The sequence below is a fragment of the Simochromis diagramma genome, unplaced genomic scaffold, assembly GCF_900408965.1.
Source record: "Simochromis diagramma unplaced genomic scaffold, fSimDia1.1 OVJJ01000419.1, whole genome shotgun sequence".
Lineage (NCBI taxonomy): Eukaryota > Metazoa > Chordata > Actinopteri > Cichliformes > Cichlidae > Simochromis > Simochromis diagramma.
This window is the reverse complement of record NW_024387244.1, coordinates 540,211-560,710: the sequence shown is the minus strand read 5'-3', so window position 1 is coordinate 560,710 and position 20,500 is coordinate 540,211. Positions and strand designations below refer to the sequence as shown.

Here is a 20,500-nt window from a genome sequence, read left to right as displayed (position 1 = left end):
ATTGTATGAATTTTGAAGCCATTTTGCTGTAATTGGACATTGTGAGTCTCACAGCAAAAAGTAATTATCTCTAATTGGTCTGTGGGAATGATTACAGCAGTAACTTAGTTTATCCAGTGCCCCAGAAAAAAAGCAACAACAACTGATATGAAAGGCGGAGTAAAAAAAATAAAACTTGACGATTTACTGTTCGCTACTCCAATTGAGAAAGTTAAAAGACTCTACAGATGACCTCTGGCATCCTAATAAAAGAAGTGAAGAACTCTCATCATGTTGATTTAATTCCCCTCATCTCATCTCTTACTTGCTGGGAATTACACTGAAGACCACAGAAACTAAGCTGTAACATTTAAATACCATTAAAACTGCTTGTAAATGATTCAAAACTCAATTTTCTTTTAAAGGAAGAAAAAAACGGAGCGAGATGGGGCAGATGAATATGACCACATAAACCAGAACCAAAAAGACACACACACACACACACACACACACACACACACACACACACACACACACACACACACACACACACACACACACACACACACACACTCTAAGCATAAACTGCGTGCATTAAGATGTTATGCTCTGCGTGTGTACGGCAGTCAAGAAGACAGCCAAGTGACTCACCTCCTGCCAGAAAATGAAAGCTTACAATTAACATCGCATCCCATCATCCTCAGCTGAGCGGGCAGGCCTGTAATTGGCTGGCTGACCAGCCTGCGTGGCTTCGGGTGGCAATTTATTCTGGGAGCCGTGCAGTTACCCTGGGCGGCTAACGGTCCCTGTGCCGTAACCTGGCTGAGGCAGCGGGGACATCATTAACACTTCACTGGGCCTGCAGGACACACACCCATCATCCACTGCGCACCCCCCACGGCCACTAGCACACGGGGCAAATTGGAGGAATGGGGAAGAAATAATAATCGTAATGTCAATGCAGCCACTCGTGGGGAGCGGGTGTTCACTGATCAGTTGGCAAATTAGGATATTTTTGGTGTTTCTTAGCCAAACAACAGAGGAGGGGTTTCCAAAAAAGGTGACTTTTGATTACCCATTTGCAATTAAACGGAGGTCATTCAGTTTGGGAATCCTCTGCGTTTAATCCTCACCTTTACCCCTGGCGTGTGCGGGTGTGTGACGGCATGTGTGACCTCAAAACAACAAGGACTGAATGAGAGGGAGCTCTCTAAGCGGAGCAGTGACCTTGCTTTGTCACGAGGGACACATGTGTTGCACGCTCCCGTACTGGTCCGAGGGCAACACGGCGGCAGAGTCGGTCTGGACTCTGGTTTACGTGTCCCTTTAAAGGTCTGCATCTGCTGTCTGGCCCTCCACCTCTCCACCAGCGGCTGGGTGTGAAAGGAAGTGGTACACATGGCAAGCTTCATCTCTGGGAGCATTTTAAGGATGCGGGAGACAGCTGAACTGTCCAGGCTAAACGGTGGCCCTCTTCACTCTTGGCTAATGCCATCGAGAGAGTCAGTGTTTATTTTTACATCTCAATTATGTGGTGTGTTTTCAGGCTGATTTAGTACAGCGAAGCCACTGATCTCAAGCTATGTTTCCCCACAACCCTCTTCCTTGTGTCTTCTTGGCCGGGATATTCCCATTTCACTCATTTCCTATCTCAGGACTGTGTCTCGCTCTCTGATTACACACACACACACACACACATACAAATGCAGGCACACAGGCTCACAGCCAAATGGCTGTTCATTAAAGACAGGGACCTGAGGGGAAGCAATCGTCTGAGAGACGGAAATTGCGTGTCACATTAGATTAGCAGTGTAAAGCCTCTGGATTGGCTCGAGGGAATAAGGAATTATTTCAATTACATTATTTCAAAAAGTCTTTAAGCAATACCAATACCGATAAAAACAAATTAAGAGTGATTTGGGCTGATTTGTGGCGCTCTGAGCTGTTCTTTCTGACAATGTGCTGGAAATCAGATATGAATAATGTAGATATTACGCCGCGCGTAATGTGTTGGACTTGAAAGCAGATTATCTGTGACAAATAATACCATTGGTTTGCACTGTGTCTCATCAAAAGGGAATATTCCCAAGTGTCAATCACACAGGCTGGCGACTGTACATGCTCAGTGAGCCACGGAGGAGCAGATAACTCATTTACCTGCCATTCAAAGCAGCGGCGCCACACGCGCTCGCTCGTGCGTGCGCGGGCGCACAGAAAGCGATGAGTTGGTGAACTTAGTATATAGCACTAATGCACTGAAAGCAGCTGAAAAGTTTAATTTTGGTGCATGCATGTCCTTCATAAACTCAGATTGATGTGGTGGATTCGACTCTGCGAGTTAAGAAGCGCAGGTGACAATAACCGGATATTCACGAGTTTTCAGTGAAAGTTACCACGTTTGATTCTATATTCGCAGATATAATCTGACACTTTTAATCCCTCAAGTTCTCTTCTTATCCACACCCACCCCTACTCTGTGGGCAGCTGATAAGTGCATTTTTCTTTTGACTCAATTTCACTGTAACTCACCTTAAACGAGGACGAGAAATTGAATGTGTCCATCGCACGCGGCGTGTCTCAGGGGGGAGAGCGCGGAGGAGAGAGGGGTGGGGGGGGGGACGAGGCTACAGAGAAAGAGGGCAGGGTAAAGTGGAAAGAGAGGGGTGGAGGGGGGATTGTCACACAGAGCGCACAGACCAACAGAGACAGACCGACCCGCAGCCAGTCCACTCACTGATGCCTCGATCCTGCGCAGGAACACAGCAGCTACGCGCCTCATCTCAGCCTTAACTCGTAAACACTCACAACATCTGGAGGAGGACCGAAAAAGCCGACGCTGCCCGCAGCTGCAGGTCTTTTTTCCTCTCTCGTTCCTGCGTAACCGGGAGAAAGTGCCGCGTCCTTGAAATTAACTGTAACTTGGAAGAAAGGCAAAGTGAGAAAGAGAGAGAGTTGGCGGCGAAATAAATCTCGCTTCGAGACTTCATCACGGTAAGTGCTGACTGATGCTTCGCGATAATTCCAGTGATTACGCCTTCATTTGGTTTAATTGGTTTAATTGGCTTTTTGATTGCCATGTGTTCTGGTGTGAGCTTTTGTTGCGTGTGTTTTTCTAAAGTTAGGGAACTTGTGAGCTTACTGAGAAAAAACCCCCACTTTTATAACACACTCGTGGAAAGACTTGGAAAAACGGTAGGAGGCTAATTCCTGGGATAAACCGGGGTCACATTTGGACTTGCGCTCTTGGACGCGAGCAGAAAGTACGAGGCGCTGAAAAACTGTCAGTAATTTGCAACGTTTCGTCTGTATTTTGCCAGTTTGTTCATTTAGGGGCTTTTTTTGTTTTAAAAAAAATTAAGTCGTTTTTGTCCCTCTTAAGAGTCCCAACTTTTATTTTGTTTTTGGTAAATTTCCTGAATAGTTTTGCTTCTGATGTAAGAAAAAAAAGTGGTTGTGTGGGCCCAAACCTTTTTCCCTGTTTGAGGCCTCTCATCATTTCATATGAAGCGCACTTTTTCAAACTTCTCAATAACTAAAGCGGATCAGTCTTTTGCGCGTCAGCACAGATTACTTTTGTGCCTTAGAACAAAAAAGAATAAAAACAACAACAAAAATATTCCTAGAATTTAATTTTACCGGACACATTTGTCTTGATTTATTCTCTTTTCAAGTCTGAAAGAAGAAGGAGAAAAAAGAATCGTCGTCTTTCCCAAATGCGTTTGCATGATTTCCCCAATTTAATCGCTTAGACTTCGCTATCAAAATGATCCTTTGCAGGCTCCAGCTACGTGTGTGTTTTATTGGCAATTTATTCCCGTCGTAATTATTTACAGGCGCAGTAGGCCTCCTCAAACCCATTTTTCTGCTGAAATTAGTCGAAACCTGTAATTGTAAAAATGCCTCACAAAAGCAGCTGGGTGTATTTCACAAAATGAAGAAATCAAGATCTTGTCGTTAAAGAGGACAGCAAACAATTTCCTGTAAATTTGACAAAATGAAATAATTTTCTGTCTGCCTAACAACAGTCACTGAGAATCATTTCTTCTTGTGTCTCATCCAAACACTTTTCTCTCTCCTCTCCTTTTGTCTCCTCGTCTTCTCAGAACCAGCATAAAGGAGGTGAATGGACCTCCACCGCCCCTTCAAGATGGACAGCCCCTCCTACCTACCGGCTCCACTGGCGTCCCCTGCCCTGATGGTCCTAGCTTCCACTGCAGAGTCTGGCCGAGACGCCTCTGTCCCCTGCCAAGCGCCGAGGCCCTTCGGCGTCCCCGTCTCTGTGGAGAAGGACCTCCACCTCCCCTTCCCTTCAGCCTCCTACACGTTTACCTCCATGTATCAGCGCCAGGGCCCCATGTCAGGCACCTTTTCGTCCCGAGACTTCCCGGCCTCCCTGCTCCACCTGCACCCACAATTCACCCCACCAAACCTGGACTGCTCCACCCTGGGCATGCTCAACCACAGCGGTGTGGGCGCCTTCCGGCCTTTCTCCTCGCCTCAAGATGAGAGGGAGTCCGGGGGTTACCAGTCTGCTTTCACCCCCGCCAAGAGGCTGAAAAGCTGCTTTCCAGAGGTGGAGGGGAAGGAGTTTGACTTTGGCTCCCTCGGAGGCTCCCTCAAAGCTGGGGAGGAGTCAGGGGAGGAAGCTGTTCTCCATGTCCGGCCTGCTGTCTGATGGAGAGGCTTCATCGAGCCCCGAGGAGCGCAAAGAGCACAGTGAGTGAGACGCACACGACGCGCTGTTATGTTTGCACAATTCTCCCAGCTCGTATCTAAAGAGAAAGCGCAGTCACTCATCGGGCTTCTTTAAAGTATGCAGCGTTTAACCAGCACATCAAAGGCTTTGCTCGCCCCTGACATGACAGGGCCAATGAGGGTAACATATCCTCTGCAGCTGCATCCACTAAAGGTGACAAATTGAAAGGAGCTTTTGTGAGTAAAGGCATATCTGAAAACATTTCCCCCTTCTGCACTTTAGTCGTCAGCATGTAGTCGGGCAAAGTGTTTACAGAGGCAGGCTGTGAGCGGCTTCCACACAAATAAATTGAACGCTGTCACTTATTCAGCTCAGTGATCATTAGCCACATATGACCATTAGGGCTGTTGGAAGTCAGATTTCTCTTGGTGGCTGAGGAACACAAATACATGGGAGCGTGTGGAGGGTTAACACGGGAGGAGTGAGAGTTGGAACGAATGACACCCTGTCAGAGATAACGAGGTGGCAGAGATAGAGAGGAAGGGATGGAGGAGGATACAGAAAAAGAGAGAGGGAGACGTGGCGATGCGCCTCAGCCTGAGCTTCCCTACGACAACCCTCAGCTCAATATGGCCGCCCACACCAGCCGTCTGATTTGTTGACAAATGAGTGGGAGAGGTGTCAGTCAGCGTGCCGCAGAGGGAGAGACGCTCCTCATTACTCCCAGGGATAATTGCCCAACGACGCGGGGGCACAACACTCGCCTCAGAGGCAGCGGGGAGGGAGTGAAGGAGCCAGAGTCGGGGAGGCGATGCTAGGCATGATGGGAAATCAAACCCCCTCAGTGGCGGTCGCCAAAGGGGAGCGCCTGACAGATGAAAGGGACCAGGGAGGAGAGAGAGGAGAGAGCACCCAAAGGCTCAGCAGATCAGAGGGGGACACCATCGAAAATAATGACAATGAGAGGGAGCTGGGGGTGGGGGTGAGATGGAGAGGGGGCAAAGGCGGGGGGGGAGATACGCGCTCTCGTACATTTCACCTAAAGGAAACTTTCATCCCACACATAAAGGGCGGCAGCAGGGACGAGTTGTCTTAAGAAAAGTTTGGATTGTGCGCCGTGTGTGTGTCTCTATGCATATGTGCTCGTCTTTGTGCAAACTTGCTGATTTTGTCGTCGGCTGGTAGCTGAGTGACAGGGCCAGGGAGGCGGAGTGGCAGCGAGGAATCTCAATATGGAATTTTAATAAGGACAGGGAAAGACGAGATGCCAGCCGGCGCGCTGGTGTGAGAGGTGTGTCTGCCTGACAGTGTTTGCTCGGCGCGCTCGTGCGTGCGCGCTTACCTCCTGATTTTGGGAATCTCATTTGGGGAATGTTGACAAGGACAAAAGACGGGGTCGACTGGAACATGGGGAGCATCTCTGTGCCAAAGGAAAAATGGATTCATGCACATTGGAAGCTGCTTTTCCAGCTTTATCCAATTAGATTGCAGCTCGGGCAAACTAAGAGCCTTAATGCAATTGAGCTCCCAGCACTTTCCTAAGTCTGACATACACTTGTTCCTCTTGACTGGGTAACAGACAGTCACTTCAGGACCAAAAGTCTTAAGTGTTAAGCTTGAAATCTTCTTTGGGTGCGAGAGCGTCTGCTGCTCGCACACAGCGGCAGCAGACGCTCTCGCGGAAGTACGAAGCAGACCATAAAATCCTACCTTTAGTTTTTTCATCAGTGCAGAGTTTTGCTTCTTTTTAAATCTTCATTTAACATTTTCGGCCCTTTGTACTGAGACCCTCTGTGGCTCCGCAGCACACCTGAATATTTAAACTGGGTCCTGTAAACATACAAAAACATTTATATTGTCAGAACACACAGTAACTAATGGCTTTTCCCTGTGTGAGATTCCTCCTCAGTGTTTTCCATCAGCAGAAAGATCTGCAGGAGTTTTTGTCTCCAGCAGTGCGCACAGGTGACCACGCGTTTTGCTTCCTCTCATGTTTCTTTGTCAGTCCAGACAAGCAAGCGGGTACACCGTACCTCTCCCCACCTGCCTCGCCTGTCATTGCCATCGGCCACCTTTTCTGTCCATTTAGTGTCTTCCTCGTGTCGATTTCCCCTCCCAGGCTCGCCGCCGTTTTATCAGGGAAGGTCTGAGATGCACGGTGTGCTCTGACAGCTGTTCAAACAGCCACGCTCGCTTTCAAAGGGCAGATGTCTTCACTGGAGCGAGTCATGCTTATTTTCCTCAGGGAGACGCTTCCCACTGCAGGACTGAGCTGGAACTAAAATGCTCCTTTACCAGAAACATGAGTTTGGGAAACCGGAGGAGTAGAGTGGCAAAAAACATGCCAGGGCCAGATGCTGCGTGTGCGTACGTGCATGTGTGTGCGTCTCACAGTGGTGGCAAAGCTAAGTGACAGCTGTGATAATGGGAGCCAGATGTTTGAGAGCACTAGTGTTGTGATGCAGCACTTAAACGGCGGATTCAGCTGCCAGAACACCTTCACCTGCAGAAATCATGCGAAGGCAAACAGAATATTAAAAACAGCAGATAACAAAACTTTTAATTAAACTTTTCTTTGGTAAATAAAAAACGTCCTTGTCAGTTGTAAATCTTTAGCACTGTTTGGTGTATTTCACAAACGGCCTCTCCAAAACGTGACTGTACTTTATACTGCATGTTTACTTGTGTCAGGTTGGAAAAAATGATGAATGAAAGCCTAAACGATCTCCTGAGCGAGTGCCGAGCCTGCATGAAAGAAGGGCCACACTCGGCCTTTGAATGAGCCGCTGGAGGCGTTACCCTCACTCGGAAGAGAAGGCTCCGAGAGTCTCACCTGCGTGAAACGACGTCCCGCGGGAAGGTATCGGCGGGGAAACATTTAAGCATGACACACTCGGAGGAGTCTCCACCAGATGCGCTCAGTGTGCAAGTGTCCTCCATGGTCGGTTACTCACGGGTTGTTGGCACGCCGTGCGGCTCGAGCAGAATCGATATTCGCCTTAGACGTGGCGCGTGGCACATGATGGGTTTGAGCTCATTCCAAACGAAGCTTATCTGCTGCGAGTTTGGGTGAACATGAGTTTATTTATCATTTCTTAGGAAGTGAATTAAGGACTGCTGGTGTTGCTTCGGTCATGAAAATATGAATATTGTCAGCTTCTGCAGCCACCACGAACACACATTTTAAAAAATGTACTTATTGTGCTTGTAATTTGTCTTACACGTTCACACCTCTGCCTCTCTCGTACTGCAGTTGTTTCTGCTGATTTGATAAGAAGGACTCGCCTGCCGTGTTTTGTGTGCAGCTGTCGTTGAAGGCTGTTCATATCGAGCTGAGCTTCTCGTTGAAAGACGCAGTGTTTACATCCCCCAGCAGACCACAGGAGATCAATAGCAGCCACTCAATGCTCATGCATACACATATAGTACCTGCTATAATTCCCTATGTGTACACTCCTTATCTGGCAGACTAGCATATGGACTGCATGCATCAACAGTCACGCTAACCTTATGCGTCAGGGCAGGGTTTGTTCTTTGCTATGATTTTGTTTTTCTGTGCTGGGAGAAAAGTTCATTGCAAAAAGTGTTTTGTAAAAATAGGAGGCAGGAAATGAAGAACTAAAGGAAATAAGACCACATTTATTGGAAAGTATGGTGTAGAAAAAAGTGTAGCATCATTTTCTCCCGTCTGAAAATAAAAAAATAACAAAATAAAAAAGGATCTGAAATGTCACCGGGCAGCTTCACACACAGAGAGGCGATGCTGAGTCTGTTTAAAGTTGCATGGTGTAAGCACTTCGTACGCTGACCACACTGCAGTCTTGTTCCTGGTTTTCGGCGCTCGGGGAGGAAGCATTACAATATTAATGGTGGCTGCGTTTGATGTGAGAGCACGTCGTGGTTGGCTGTTCCCCCTCCTGTTGTGATGGTGGTTTGTCCTCCTAATGTTCTCCCAACTAAAGGAGGCTTTCATCCTGGCAGGAGGGGAAAGTCTTCTCAGCTTTTTTTGTTCTACCTCCTTCTCTCCGTCGTATGAAGGCTGGAAGCAGGGAGCTTGTCTTGGTGTAGAAGTGCGCTGTGTGGTCCCATATATGTTTGTGCATGTGCGAATGGAGTGTGCAGCATTTGTGTGTGTGTAGGCGTTCTCTACACATGCCAGCGTCTTCAGGAGGCTGTGGACCACACTGCTCGTCACAGACAGACGAGACTTCTGTGGGTCTGGAAGCAGATTTTACAGTAGCACGGGGGAGGAGGGGGGAGGAGGGGGTCTTTTTTTGCAGTGACCATCAGCACCTGTTAGACGGTCAACACAACATGAGTCATAACACATCTTGTAGTTGATGCCTCTGCCTCCGTCTCCTGCCGTGATCGTCCCACACGAGCTGGTGTGGCTGCAGAGTGGAAGGCTCGAGTGTGAGACATCGAGGTAAAGAGCGAGAGTTGTAACGAGCGCGGGGCTCAGAGGTCGTTAACACAGCCTCCTCGTTGAAACGAACGCCTTCTTTCCATCTTTTCTTTGCTCCGTTTCTGCTTTTCTATACGTGCAGCTGATCGACCTGCTGCCTGTGATCTCACATCAAAGCCTTCGTACGTGTGTGTGCGCATAGGAAGCGCTCGGGGTAAAGATGCTGTTTCGCTAGATTGAATCCCGTGTTGGTAAGAAGTAGCACACACACACACACACACACACACACACACACACACACACACACACACACACACACACACACACACACACACACACACCCTTCGTCCTGTCCCTGGAGCTTAACAAATCAGCGAGGCAGATAGGGAGGGCATGAAGGCCAAATTCTGGGGTTAAACACATGCCGCTGAGGAGACAGACAGCAAGACCCCACCAATCCTGCATGCTTGGATAACAGCCAGCAACCAACTCATATATATGATGGAAACTATACGTGTGTGTGTAAGCGCTTGTCTGCCAGTGACACACACAGACCTCATTACAGCATGTCAATTGTGCTTGTTGCAAGTCTCCCAGCTGTGGAGGAGCTCGACAAAAGCCAATAAGTGAAAGGCACGCCAGGCGTGGTAGTTTCACCTCCCAGATACACGACTTCCTGACATCACTCAGTGGCTCAGGGAGCAGGATTGGCACTTTTTGTTGATTAACAAGTGCGCATTTTTTGGGGTGATTCAAAAAATAAAAAATGAATAAAGGGAAAATGACTTCAGGGGCCTGGAAAATGTCAGCGTATCCATATAAGAGACACCAGCAGTTTACTCCAGTGAGCAACAAATTGAGAGTTTGAACTTTTATGAATAATTGTCATTTTGCCCAGTAGGATGGTAAATTCTCCTGCTATAAAATGCAGCGTTATGCACTGTGGGACTGTTAGCGCAAAGTGGTTTATACACCACGGGCTCCTGTCTCTGCCTTCCAGTGTGGGAATTTCTTGACGGCGTTGTGTAGTGCATAAATTTCACACTCCGAGTTGGGAAACTCAAACAACTCAGCAAACAGGGAGTGATTTTATACACTGAAAGTTGGGGTGGGGGGTTATATAACCACGTTCCTGCACAGGAAACGGCACAGATTACTTCCACGTGCATCCTAAAGACCCTCTGATCGATCAAGTCGCTTCCAGCGGTGCTTAACTGTTTGCCCAACTCTCTGCTATGCACCTCTGCCTGAAAGGTCAAAGTTTAGCAGGACTGACCCCTCACCCCGCTGTGTAGGGGTGTAAACACTCCCCCAGTTCTCCACAGAGAGCTGCATTGGGTCTCAGCCATAAATCACAGCTCTGATAATTGGTAGGAAAGCAGCAGTCCAGCAGTATATAACCTTTTACGTGTCGTCTCAGGTCTTTATTATGGTGCTAATGAGTGGCCGTGGAGCAGGGTTAGAGCTGCAAGCAAAAGGGGAGGAGACGAGGTTCGCCTCAGTAAAACACGGGCGACTTACACTCACACACATAAAAATACATCAGCACAGAAGCTCAGTGCATCATCTGTACCTCGTCTTGAGGAGATGCCAAGCTGCACACAGGGAGGAAGGATATGCGCATATTCAAACATTCCCTTACACACATGCATATGCAAGGGGACCGGCGCACGCAGCGGCTGGCAGGCTCAGCAGTGTCCATTACAGGCTGCCATTAGTATGGAGATTGTGCTAATTGTCCCCGCAGACCACACAGGCAGCGCTCGGCAGGCCGGCTGCGAGTCTGTGAAGCCGAGTGAGAGCAGAGACTCTTTATACGTCCTATTGTCTCGGTCACGACCCTATTAGCCCAATCACAAATCAATCGCTGAATGATTATGGGATACATGCTGTGGATTGTTTCAATGCAAATGCTGCCATCCTGAGACTCACACAGGCTGATCTTACATAACGCTGTCAAAGCGCTGCTGTAATAATCCCGCCGACATCTGAAAAATGAGATCCGCACGCAGATGTGCAGCGCAATTGTGCCAGCTGTGAATCCCCAGGAGTTTTATTTGAACAGGTTTCAAAAGAAGGCGTAATTATATTGTTATTAGAAAAAAAAGTTTGTCGTGTAAGGAAACAGGAAGTTCAAAGTGCCAGAAATCTGTGTTTGCTTATTCGAAACATTATGAGGTCCTTTCAGGATTGCCCTGAATGCTCACCATGGAATCAAACAAGAACACTAAGCAGCTCTTTTAAGTTTGCTCGTGTTAGCGCCGGGCTCCGTATAAAGTGCTCCGAGACAGCTGCTGCTGCATTAAATAAATAAATCAGACTGATGCTGGATCATTATCACATCAGCTGAGGGTTAGAGCTGCTTCTGAGCCGACCTTGGTGCGTGTTGCCCGGTTCAGTCCAGTCTCCTGATCAGTCATGTGGAGGAGAGTGAACTGTGAGCGGCGCCTGCGTGACCTCGCGGAGTGACAACACAGCGGAGAAGATCTACACCCGCTGGCGCTGCCACCGGCCTCTTTGTTCTCCTGTGTTTGCTGACGTGGGGGGGCTCACACGGCGCTGCGCTCACCACGGCTACACGGCAGTGAGTGTAAATGACACACACACTGAGATGTGTGTTTGCAGACACATTTCTTACCAGTCGCACACAAAAACAGCAAAAGCCTTTACAGCTTGTCCCCTCTGCTCAGAGCATTGTATTAAAGCTCACTATATCTTTTTCCTAACAAGGCATCTGAGCCGGGAGAGGCGCCCGTCTGTGCCGGGGTGCCTCACACTGCAGGCTGAGATGTTGCGCCCTTTTGCCACAAAAGAAAACAGCAGCGTTATATACGGCTCACCTTTGTTTGCACTGTAATGGCTGATTGATGCAACGACTCACCTCTAAGGCAGTTGTTCTCACTTTGCTAGTTTGTCCTGTTGTAATTTGTCTCTTGTTTTCTTACTTCTACATGGACTGAAATGGAAATCTTTATTTTCACCTATAAAAGCGTGAACGCTAAAACAAGAACGACGAACATCAGCAAGTGCTTTCCTTCCTTGAAGAATACGTCGTCCTCGTGGATTTCTTTAGAATTTGGCGCTTTGTACACGATGAGTTATCGTGCACGATCAGCGCTTAAAAACCTCGCCTTTGTGTCTGCGGGTCACTGAAGAGAAACTGCTCAATCATCTGTATCTTTCCAGCATTTGAAGATAAAACCATCGTCATCTGCTGTAATTGTTTGCTCCTCCAGGCAGACACAATAACATCCTCAGGAAGTGTGACTAACCCAAACACAGGTGTATCACACACCAGGTGCTCGTGGTGCTCTCGTACCAGCAGCAGTCGCGCGGCGTTTCTGACAGTATCAGATCTTATCTCGAGGAGAGAGATGAGAGCGATAGGTCTTATCTGCAGCGATGCCCACGGACCAAGCCAAAGTAGGATGCTGTCCGCTCACACTGCTTTCAGGCCCGATGCGGGGTCCTTTTTTCCGGCTACACATTGCCTGGAAAAAACAAACCATTCAGTCTTTGTTTGAAGTGTGCTACTAGTTAAGTCTCTCTAGAGTGCTGTTGCCTGACGGGTGAGGTTTCCACTGCTCACCTGCGCTGCACAAAGTGCATGTGGGACAGGTGTGTGATGGGAAAACAGGTGGGAGCGAGTTGGGCAGCGTATGCGCTTGTTTGTGTCAAAATGACTTGGCTAAAGCAACAATCCAGTGTAATAAGACGGCACAGTAACAGCTGTGGATCAGACTCAACCTTTTTTCTTGGAAATGCTGGCGTGCACGACTGCAGTCAAACACTTTCAGAATGAAAACAGATTCTTTGTAACAGCATCTGCAGGGTTTTTGTTGGTTTTGAGCAAACTGTGCAATTTCCTCACGTTCAGGAGTTTTTAGTATTAATCACCTCAAAGACAGTAAGTTATTGTTTCTCTGACTGTTGTTACTAAATGTGCGATCATTTCCTCTCTTGCTAACCAGATGAATTCTGTTCTTTCTTTATGAGCTCATCTTTCTCCTTTTAATCGGAGCATATTTTAATTGCCCCTTTTTTCCTGCCAGTCTTCATGCTGTATGTTTCCACTTTTAAACAAATGAAGCGAGTACAGGAGAACAAACAGAAAAATCACAAGAAAAATGCTTGAATTCAGTTAGTTCAGGTAATTTAAGAGCAGCCTTCTTAAGGCTGATTGATGAAGAGTGATGATGATGATAATGATGCTGATCCATGCGATCAGTTTTATAAAAGATGCTTCCTTCTCAGCCGGTCTGTTTCCTTCTCAGAGAGCCGTGTTTTAAAGAAGCTGTAGAAGCAAAATCTTCATTTTTTCTCCTTTTTTGTCCAATCAGTCGTAACAGCAGAGCTTATGTTATCTCTGCTTTTATTATACTCCAACAGCTTCTCTGTAGCCTCTCAGCACCGTCTGTGGACCTCGTCTGCGTTTCCACAGCGTGCTTCATGCAACAGTTCAAATCGAGTTAATCTTTCTTTCCTGTTTTAAATAAGAGTGGCAGGTAGCGGTGGCTTTGCTCCTGTCGAGTTTTGGTGCGTTACAAACACTAAAATTCTGGCCTTACGTTTGTTTAATGAGGCAAAGCTACGGTGCGTGTGTCTGCGTGTCACACCTGTCATCCACGCTCGTCTCCGGACCGGAGAACCGGACGAGGAGACGAGGTAATAAAGTAAAAGTAAAGTCCGCGGACGCTCGAGTCACTTACATTTTATACTGTGCTGTTATTGTTTCAGTGTCAGAGTCCTGCTGCACTAATTAAACTGTGAGTGTGAGACACACACACACACACACACACACACACACACACACACACACACACACACACACACACACACACACACACACACAGTGTTTGTCTCGGACTGTTTAGAAAAGTCGAGTCCTTGCAAGCAACAGAGCAATCCCCTCATTTTCTCCTTATTAAGCACTAATTGAGAGAACGAGTGAGAAGGGAAATGAAAATGAGACGTGATGAGGACGCCACGGAATAATAGGAGAGAGAGCGAGCGAGCATTAATGTGTATTAATCAGTGGTCTGGGTAATAGCGATCTGTATTTTTGGAGTGATGTGTCTGTTAGCGTCTCTTTCTGTCATCCTGCCTCTTTCTCATAAACACCTGTGCTAAAGAAACACTGCAGAACTCATTGATCCATTGATTGAACATTAATGATTGTTTGCTACATAAAAGAAATATTGCATTAACCAGATCAGAGGAGTTGCAGTTGCTAACGTGCAGGAAACCTTTGCTACTGCTGGAAGGCTTTTCTGACAATTTGCTGGCGTTTTCCTGACTTTCAGAGGCCAGCTCAAACACCTGCTTATTCCACCCTTACTTTAGAGGAGAGTGGTGGCCACTGTGTCGTAGATATTGTCATCGAATTGTCATATTTCTCTTCTCCCTCCTGGCAAAAATACATTTAAGTTAAACTTTGAAAACTGCAGAGGGAGATTGGATGCCTTTAGAGTCTTGAGAGAGCTTCAGGTTTTGACAGAGTGAGACAGAGCCGGATATCTGTGTGTTTCAGGCTGTCTTGTGAGTGCAGGTTGTCGCCATCAGAATGACTGACAGACCGCCGGTGAACGGCTCTGTCGCTGTCCGTTGTCACTGGCTTCCTGATCCAAAGTGACGGCATGACTTTGACAGACAGCGCTCAGCAAAAGCATGCCAGAGTCGAGAGCTGACACTTTGTGGCCCGCAGTTTTAGCCCTTTTCTTGTAAGCTGACCTTCATTGCTGTGCAGCTGGTTTGGGTTTTTCCCTGTAATGGTTGTTTCAGGAATAAGGTGTTCAGAGTAACTAATACAAAGAAGTTACATCAAGTCAGGACCACTTTGAAAATATACAAAGGAAAGTTTGACCTGATTTGAAGTTTGGCTGATCCAGTGACCCAAACAGACGCTCAGTTACCAAATTACACTGCGTTTGATCCTCATGTGAACAAAGAACCACATCACAGCTCTTTAAAAAGCGTAAAATAGCACGAGTAAGTCTGAGCAAATGTCCTGCACATATTTAAGTCTTAATGGCTCATTAAAATATTAAAGTCTCAGCTTAAAAAAGTCTGTTTTTATAGTGTGAAAAGATCTGGGGGGGTGGGGGTTATACCTGACTGTCCCCCGACTTCCTCTAAACCTCAATATTTACTGAAACTCAGTTTTCTCTTAACCTTAAGTGAACCTTAACTTTGTCGCATCATGTAACTCATTTTAAACAGGGACAAATGTGCACGCTCAGTACCAACGCGGTTTTACAGTTTTACGCAGTTTTACACAGTTTTACACAGTTTTACACAGTTTTACACAGTTTTACAGTTTTATACAGTTTTACACAGTTTTACAGTTTTACACAGTTTTACACAGTTTTACACAGTTTTACACAGTTTTACACAGTTTTACAGTTTTATACAGTTTTACACAGTTTTACAGTTTTACACAGTTTTACACAGTTTTACAGTTTTATACAGTTTTACACAGTTTTACACAGTTTTACAGTTTTACACAGTTTTACACAGTTTTACAGTTTTACACAGTTTTACACAGTTTTACACAGTTTTACAGTTTTATACAGTTTTACCAGTTTACAGTTTTACCTCAGTTTTACACAGTTTTACACAGTTTTACAGTTTTATACAGTTTTACGCAGTTTTACAGTTTTACACAGTTTTACACAGTTTTACAGTTTTATACAGTTTTACACAGTTTTACACAGTTTTACAGTTTTATACAGTTTTACGCAGTTTTACAGTTTTACAGTTTTACACAGTTTTACAGTTTTATACAGTTTTACACAGTTTTACACAGTTTTACAGTTTTATACAGTTTTACACAGTTTTACACAGTTTTACACAGTTTTACAGTTTTATACAGTTTTACACAGTTTTACAGTTTTACACAGTTTTACGCAGTTTTACACAGTTTTACACAGTTTTACAGTTTTATACAGTTTTACGCAGTTTTACAGTTTTACACAGTTTTACACAGTTTTACACAGTTTTACAGTTTTACACAGTTTTACGCAGTTTTACGCAGTTTTACAGTTTTACACAGTTTTACACAGTTTTACACAGTTTTACAGTTTTACACAGTTTTACACAGTTTTACAGTTTTACGCAGTTTTTAACACCCAGTTTGACTCCAAAGTTAAAAAAAGGATTTTCTCTTGAACTTCTTAAAGGGATTTAAGTACATGCAAACTTCCTGACCTGTGGACTACAGCTGATTTCACAAACCTGTTTAAATAAAACCCTAAAACAACTACTAACGTGTGTTTTAGGATAACAAAGTACACGACTTTACTGGCTTTGTTATCAGTGATTGCAGTCACCATCTTTCCCCGTGCTCACTGGCGTGCTTCTTCTTCTTCAGCGTATCAGGATACACAACAGCACACTTGTAGACACGCTTCCTGCGTCAGCAGCAGCTGAAGTTTTGCATTGAGTGTGTTGCTATATCAGTGAACTGGAGACAGTAACACATTTCATGTTGGACTTGAAAGACTTTTGGTCCAGAAGTCCTGAAAATAGATTCAGGGTCAGGTTATGTAAACGAAGCTGGTCTGTAAAGACAGCGAGGAGCCCACGTTTCTAATCTAAAGCCACAAGATTTAATTACATTTGGTCTTGATTAAGAAATAAAGCCTGTATTTTCACACACACCCAAGGACAGCTTCCACTTCCTCGCTCCAATCTGGAGTCACTATCAAAGATCATTGAGCCATGCATCTCAATGAGGGGCAGATTGATTGGTCGGAGCGGAGCGGAGGCAGGGTTCGATCTTTGCCCCGAGGTCCTGAGAAAGGAAATATGGTCACAGGGACGCAGTCGCACAGCTAGCCGGTCCACTCTCCATCAATGAGATGATTGGACACATGTATGCTGGGCCACACCCGCAGCTGATGGAACAATTGTGACTAATGGAGAAGATGAGAGAGAGAAAGAGCGAGAGGGGGAGGCGGGGGAGTCTGTGCGCTGATTGACCTGTGGTCAGAGAGGTTATGTCCATTGATCTGCAGAGCAGGAGGGAAGGGTTTTGGCCTGAGGTGCTTCAGAATGAGTCTATTTGGGGTTCAGGATTGGCGTCCATTCCCACCAGGAGCTTTTTCATCATCTGACTCTCTGCGACTTACAGCTGCTGTCTGCTGTTGTTGCCGTTATGCACATTGCACTACAAAGGCCAAAGGCCAATCAATGCGCTACAAGAGGTTGATACAGATCTTATTAGTCAATGAATGATCATTAGCGGTCTAACGAGGCATTGATTTGCGCAGGGGCCAAAGGTCGCCGTGGTTGTGGCGAGTGTCTTTAATACATTAAACACAATTGATTGCAGAGTAGGAGGGATATTTTGAAGGATGCTGGAATTAAATTGGACAGTGAGAAATCTGAGGTCAAGCCAGGAGAGGAAGCGTAGGTGCCTTCCAAGCCGGCGAATGCGGTTAGGATTGAGCACCAGGCCGAGCAGCACATTTGTCTCGCAGGTATTACCGCTGCAGCCACTCTGCAATTAATAAAAAGCAGATATGTAGAAGCACTAAGTCAAAGGCAACTGGACTTGCTGTTTCAAAGGCTGCTGCTACAGCCTTTGAAAGCTGAGGAAATGACTTTGCACATAGCAGATGTGTTACTACAGGGCCTATTATGTTGCTCATTAAATACCCAACCTCTCAATAGGCCATTATTTCCCCAATAAAAAACAAACGGCGGCCTGCATACTTTCCCTCCCCCCTCCCTCTGTCTCAGAGGTTTGCTCTACCTCACAAAAAGCCCTGACTAATATCCTGCATGTGATGCTTTTAAATAGGAAGCAGGCCGCGGGACAGGGAGGGGTACAGGTGTGGCAGGAGCCAATGGCTTTTATAGCCCTCCGTCTCCTCTGAAAGTGTGCCAAGGACCTGCCTGCACAACCCACCGCTGCAGCGCTCGCCGCCAAGCGTTAACTTTTCTGCCCCCGCCGATCCCTACGTGCCTACTGGTTATATAGAGTCTGTGCTTGTTACAGCTTTATGGAGGGATTTCTGATGTGCTTAGAGAATTGTTTGATGATTGGGATAATGATGCCATTTGGAGTGAGTTGTCTCAGCACTCAGCCAGTGAACAGAGAGAAAAACAGACCCAGGCTGTGCAAAAAAAGCCTCAGTTTCTGCCCTGGACGCTTGCTCGTACGTCCGCTGCCATTCAAAGCCGTCCAGTCCTGCTCACGTCAATCAGAATTACGCCACGTCTACAGGTTTGTCACCAGGGGGACGCTCGTCACCACGTCTGCCCCTGCAGAACAGCCGTTTCGTGCCCCAGCATAATGTCAGTGGGTGACATCCAGGCCTGATGCGATGTGGCATTCACTAAAGGTCACGTTAGGCATCGCCGCTTCATCTGCATCAGCAGAACTGGCAGCCGTCATATGGGCGTTGGCTTCGGCCATTACACTGGCCCCGGGGGAGGCTTGATGCTTTGAGGATTTGTCAGCAGGATTCTGATCCCGGGACACTCGAGCTCCAACAGACTCGCACAAGCCGTGGACGGCACGTTTGCTGTTAATAGTGGCGAGGCAGAGACGCGGCACGCCGTGAGGCGGGGTGGGGTGAGCCGAAGACTGTTTTTAGCATGTTTGTCCATGCGCCTCCTGCGCTGTACACGTCTATAAACTACAAAGCAGTAAGAAATAAATATCTGATCCGTGCATTTTGTCCTCTCATGAACGAGGCAACAAATCCAGCCAAACAAGCTCAAGTGGGCCTCTGTAAGTCAAGGGTGAAAGCGGCAGCTGGACAAAGGCTAGACAGACAGGAAAGGAGGTGCTGAAGCGGCGAGACACAAAGACAGAAAAAGGAAACAATCAGAGACAGACAGCGAATCCATCAGGAGACGGGCCAGTCAAACTCAGCACAGTCCAGTGAGAGAGGGCCAGTCCAGCCAGTTGCCCCAGTGAGGGAACAGTTAACAAGCCCCACAGGCAGGTTTTACAGCCCCTGTTGTGTGTCGGACCCCCCAGGCTGAAGACGAGCTGAGGCTGACTGATACTGACAGCGTTTATGTGGGCAGGGGCGGAGAGCAGCAGGGCGATGGAGACGTGTAAAAAGGTGCTCATGAAGCAACGACTGTCACTTACAAGAACGCAGCACACACACACATGCATGCACACACACACACACACGCACACACACACACACACACACGCACACACACACACACACGCACACACACACACACACACACACACACACTCCTCTGTGCATCCAAACATTCTCGCTCCCTCACCATTAAATGTGATGTGTGTGGAGCAGAGGTGTAGGGTGGGGTGGGGGTGTAGTAAGATGAGGGGGGGCTTATCCAAAAAGTGGACCAATAAAACACCTGAAAATCAAATCCCATTGCTCTTATCGCGGCGCCATTCACAGACGTTATCTGTGCAGGTAATGTGGTTATAAATTCAATTTCAGCCCACAGATTTCATTGTTTACTGACGCCTGCATGTTCCGGGCGGCAGAGCGCGGAAAGCTCGGGAACGCTCAATGCGTGTCGGGAAAAGTCATTTAGGCTTCCGCTAGGGGATGCAAAAAAGGCAGGGGTGTGTGTTTGGTGGGGGGAGCTGTCACTCTCTCAAGGACACCTGACTCCACTTTCTATTTTCAACCCCATGTTTTATTTAGAGGCCATTTTGCCCCATTTGTTTCCTCATTATGGGTCCCACAGCGCAACTGATGTCAGGGGACGACGGCTGATAGACAAGCCCGAGTATCGCTGGTCATCTGGACTCGGAGCCGGGCAAAGTGTTAGTCCAGTGTCATGACAGGGTCCTGAAGGAAGTTCAGTCCCATATTTACAGCACAAACTTGTTTGTGATCTTCTTTGCTAAAACAAACTGGGATCGCCACACGGCGTCATTTTCCCCCTCGGCTGTGCCCAGATGGAAAATTAGGTGTGTCTTGCCTACGAGCCCTCCCCGTATGATTGATGGCTTTCAGGAGTAAATCACCTCATCTACTAGGTAAAATCTTGATATAGTAGAGCCGCTCCCAGCTGTCTGCTTATGGCAGTAATCCATCAGTGGGGCCCAATGGGCCGAGCGGCCCTCCTGGGTAATGTTCCTATTGACAGCCTATGGTGCCAACACACTGACAGCAGGGGGCCGTAGCACCGTGTTAAGGTGTGTGTGTTACCTGATTTTACTCTCACCACCGCTGCCTGTCTGTAGTAAAGACGGGTCCACTAAACACACAGAAACACACACAGGGCTCCAATCAGCTACTGAATGTCTGAAGTAACCAAGTAGCCAACATTTACTCGAGTATTCTGCTTTTAGCCACCTGTTCAACTTTGATCTGCCACGTGTGCGACAGTTACTCGTCACAGTGTGTTTGAATGCTGCTTACCTCTGATGTTTTAGATGTTTCTGGATCATTAAGCATTAAAACTGCAGA

At 46.9% G+C, this 20,500-nt stretch overlaps 1 protein-coding gene across 1 annotated transcript in view; it reads left to right on the top strand.

Moving 5' to 3' along the window:
• Positions 1-2,252: 2,252 nt before the first annotated feature.
• rnf220b (ring finger protein 220b) overlaps positions 2,253-20,500 on the top strand; it is a 28,263-nt gene continuing 10,015 nt past the window's right edge. The window contains exons 1-2 of the mRNA XM_040052738.1: positions 2,253-2,970; positions 4,083-4,695. Of these exons, the coding sequence (XP_039908672.1) occupies positions 4,635-4,695 (61 nt within the window). The 5' untranslated portion in view covers positions 2,253-2,970; positions 4,083-4,634. The remainder of the gene's footprint in view (positions 2,971-4,082; positions 4,696-20,500) is intronic.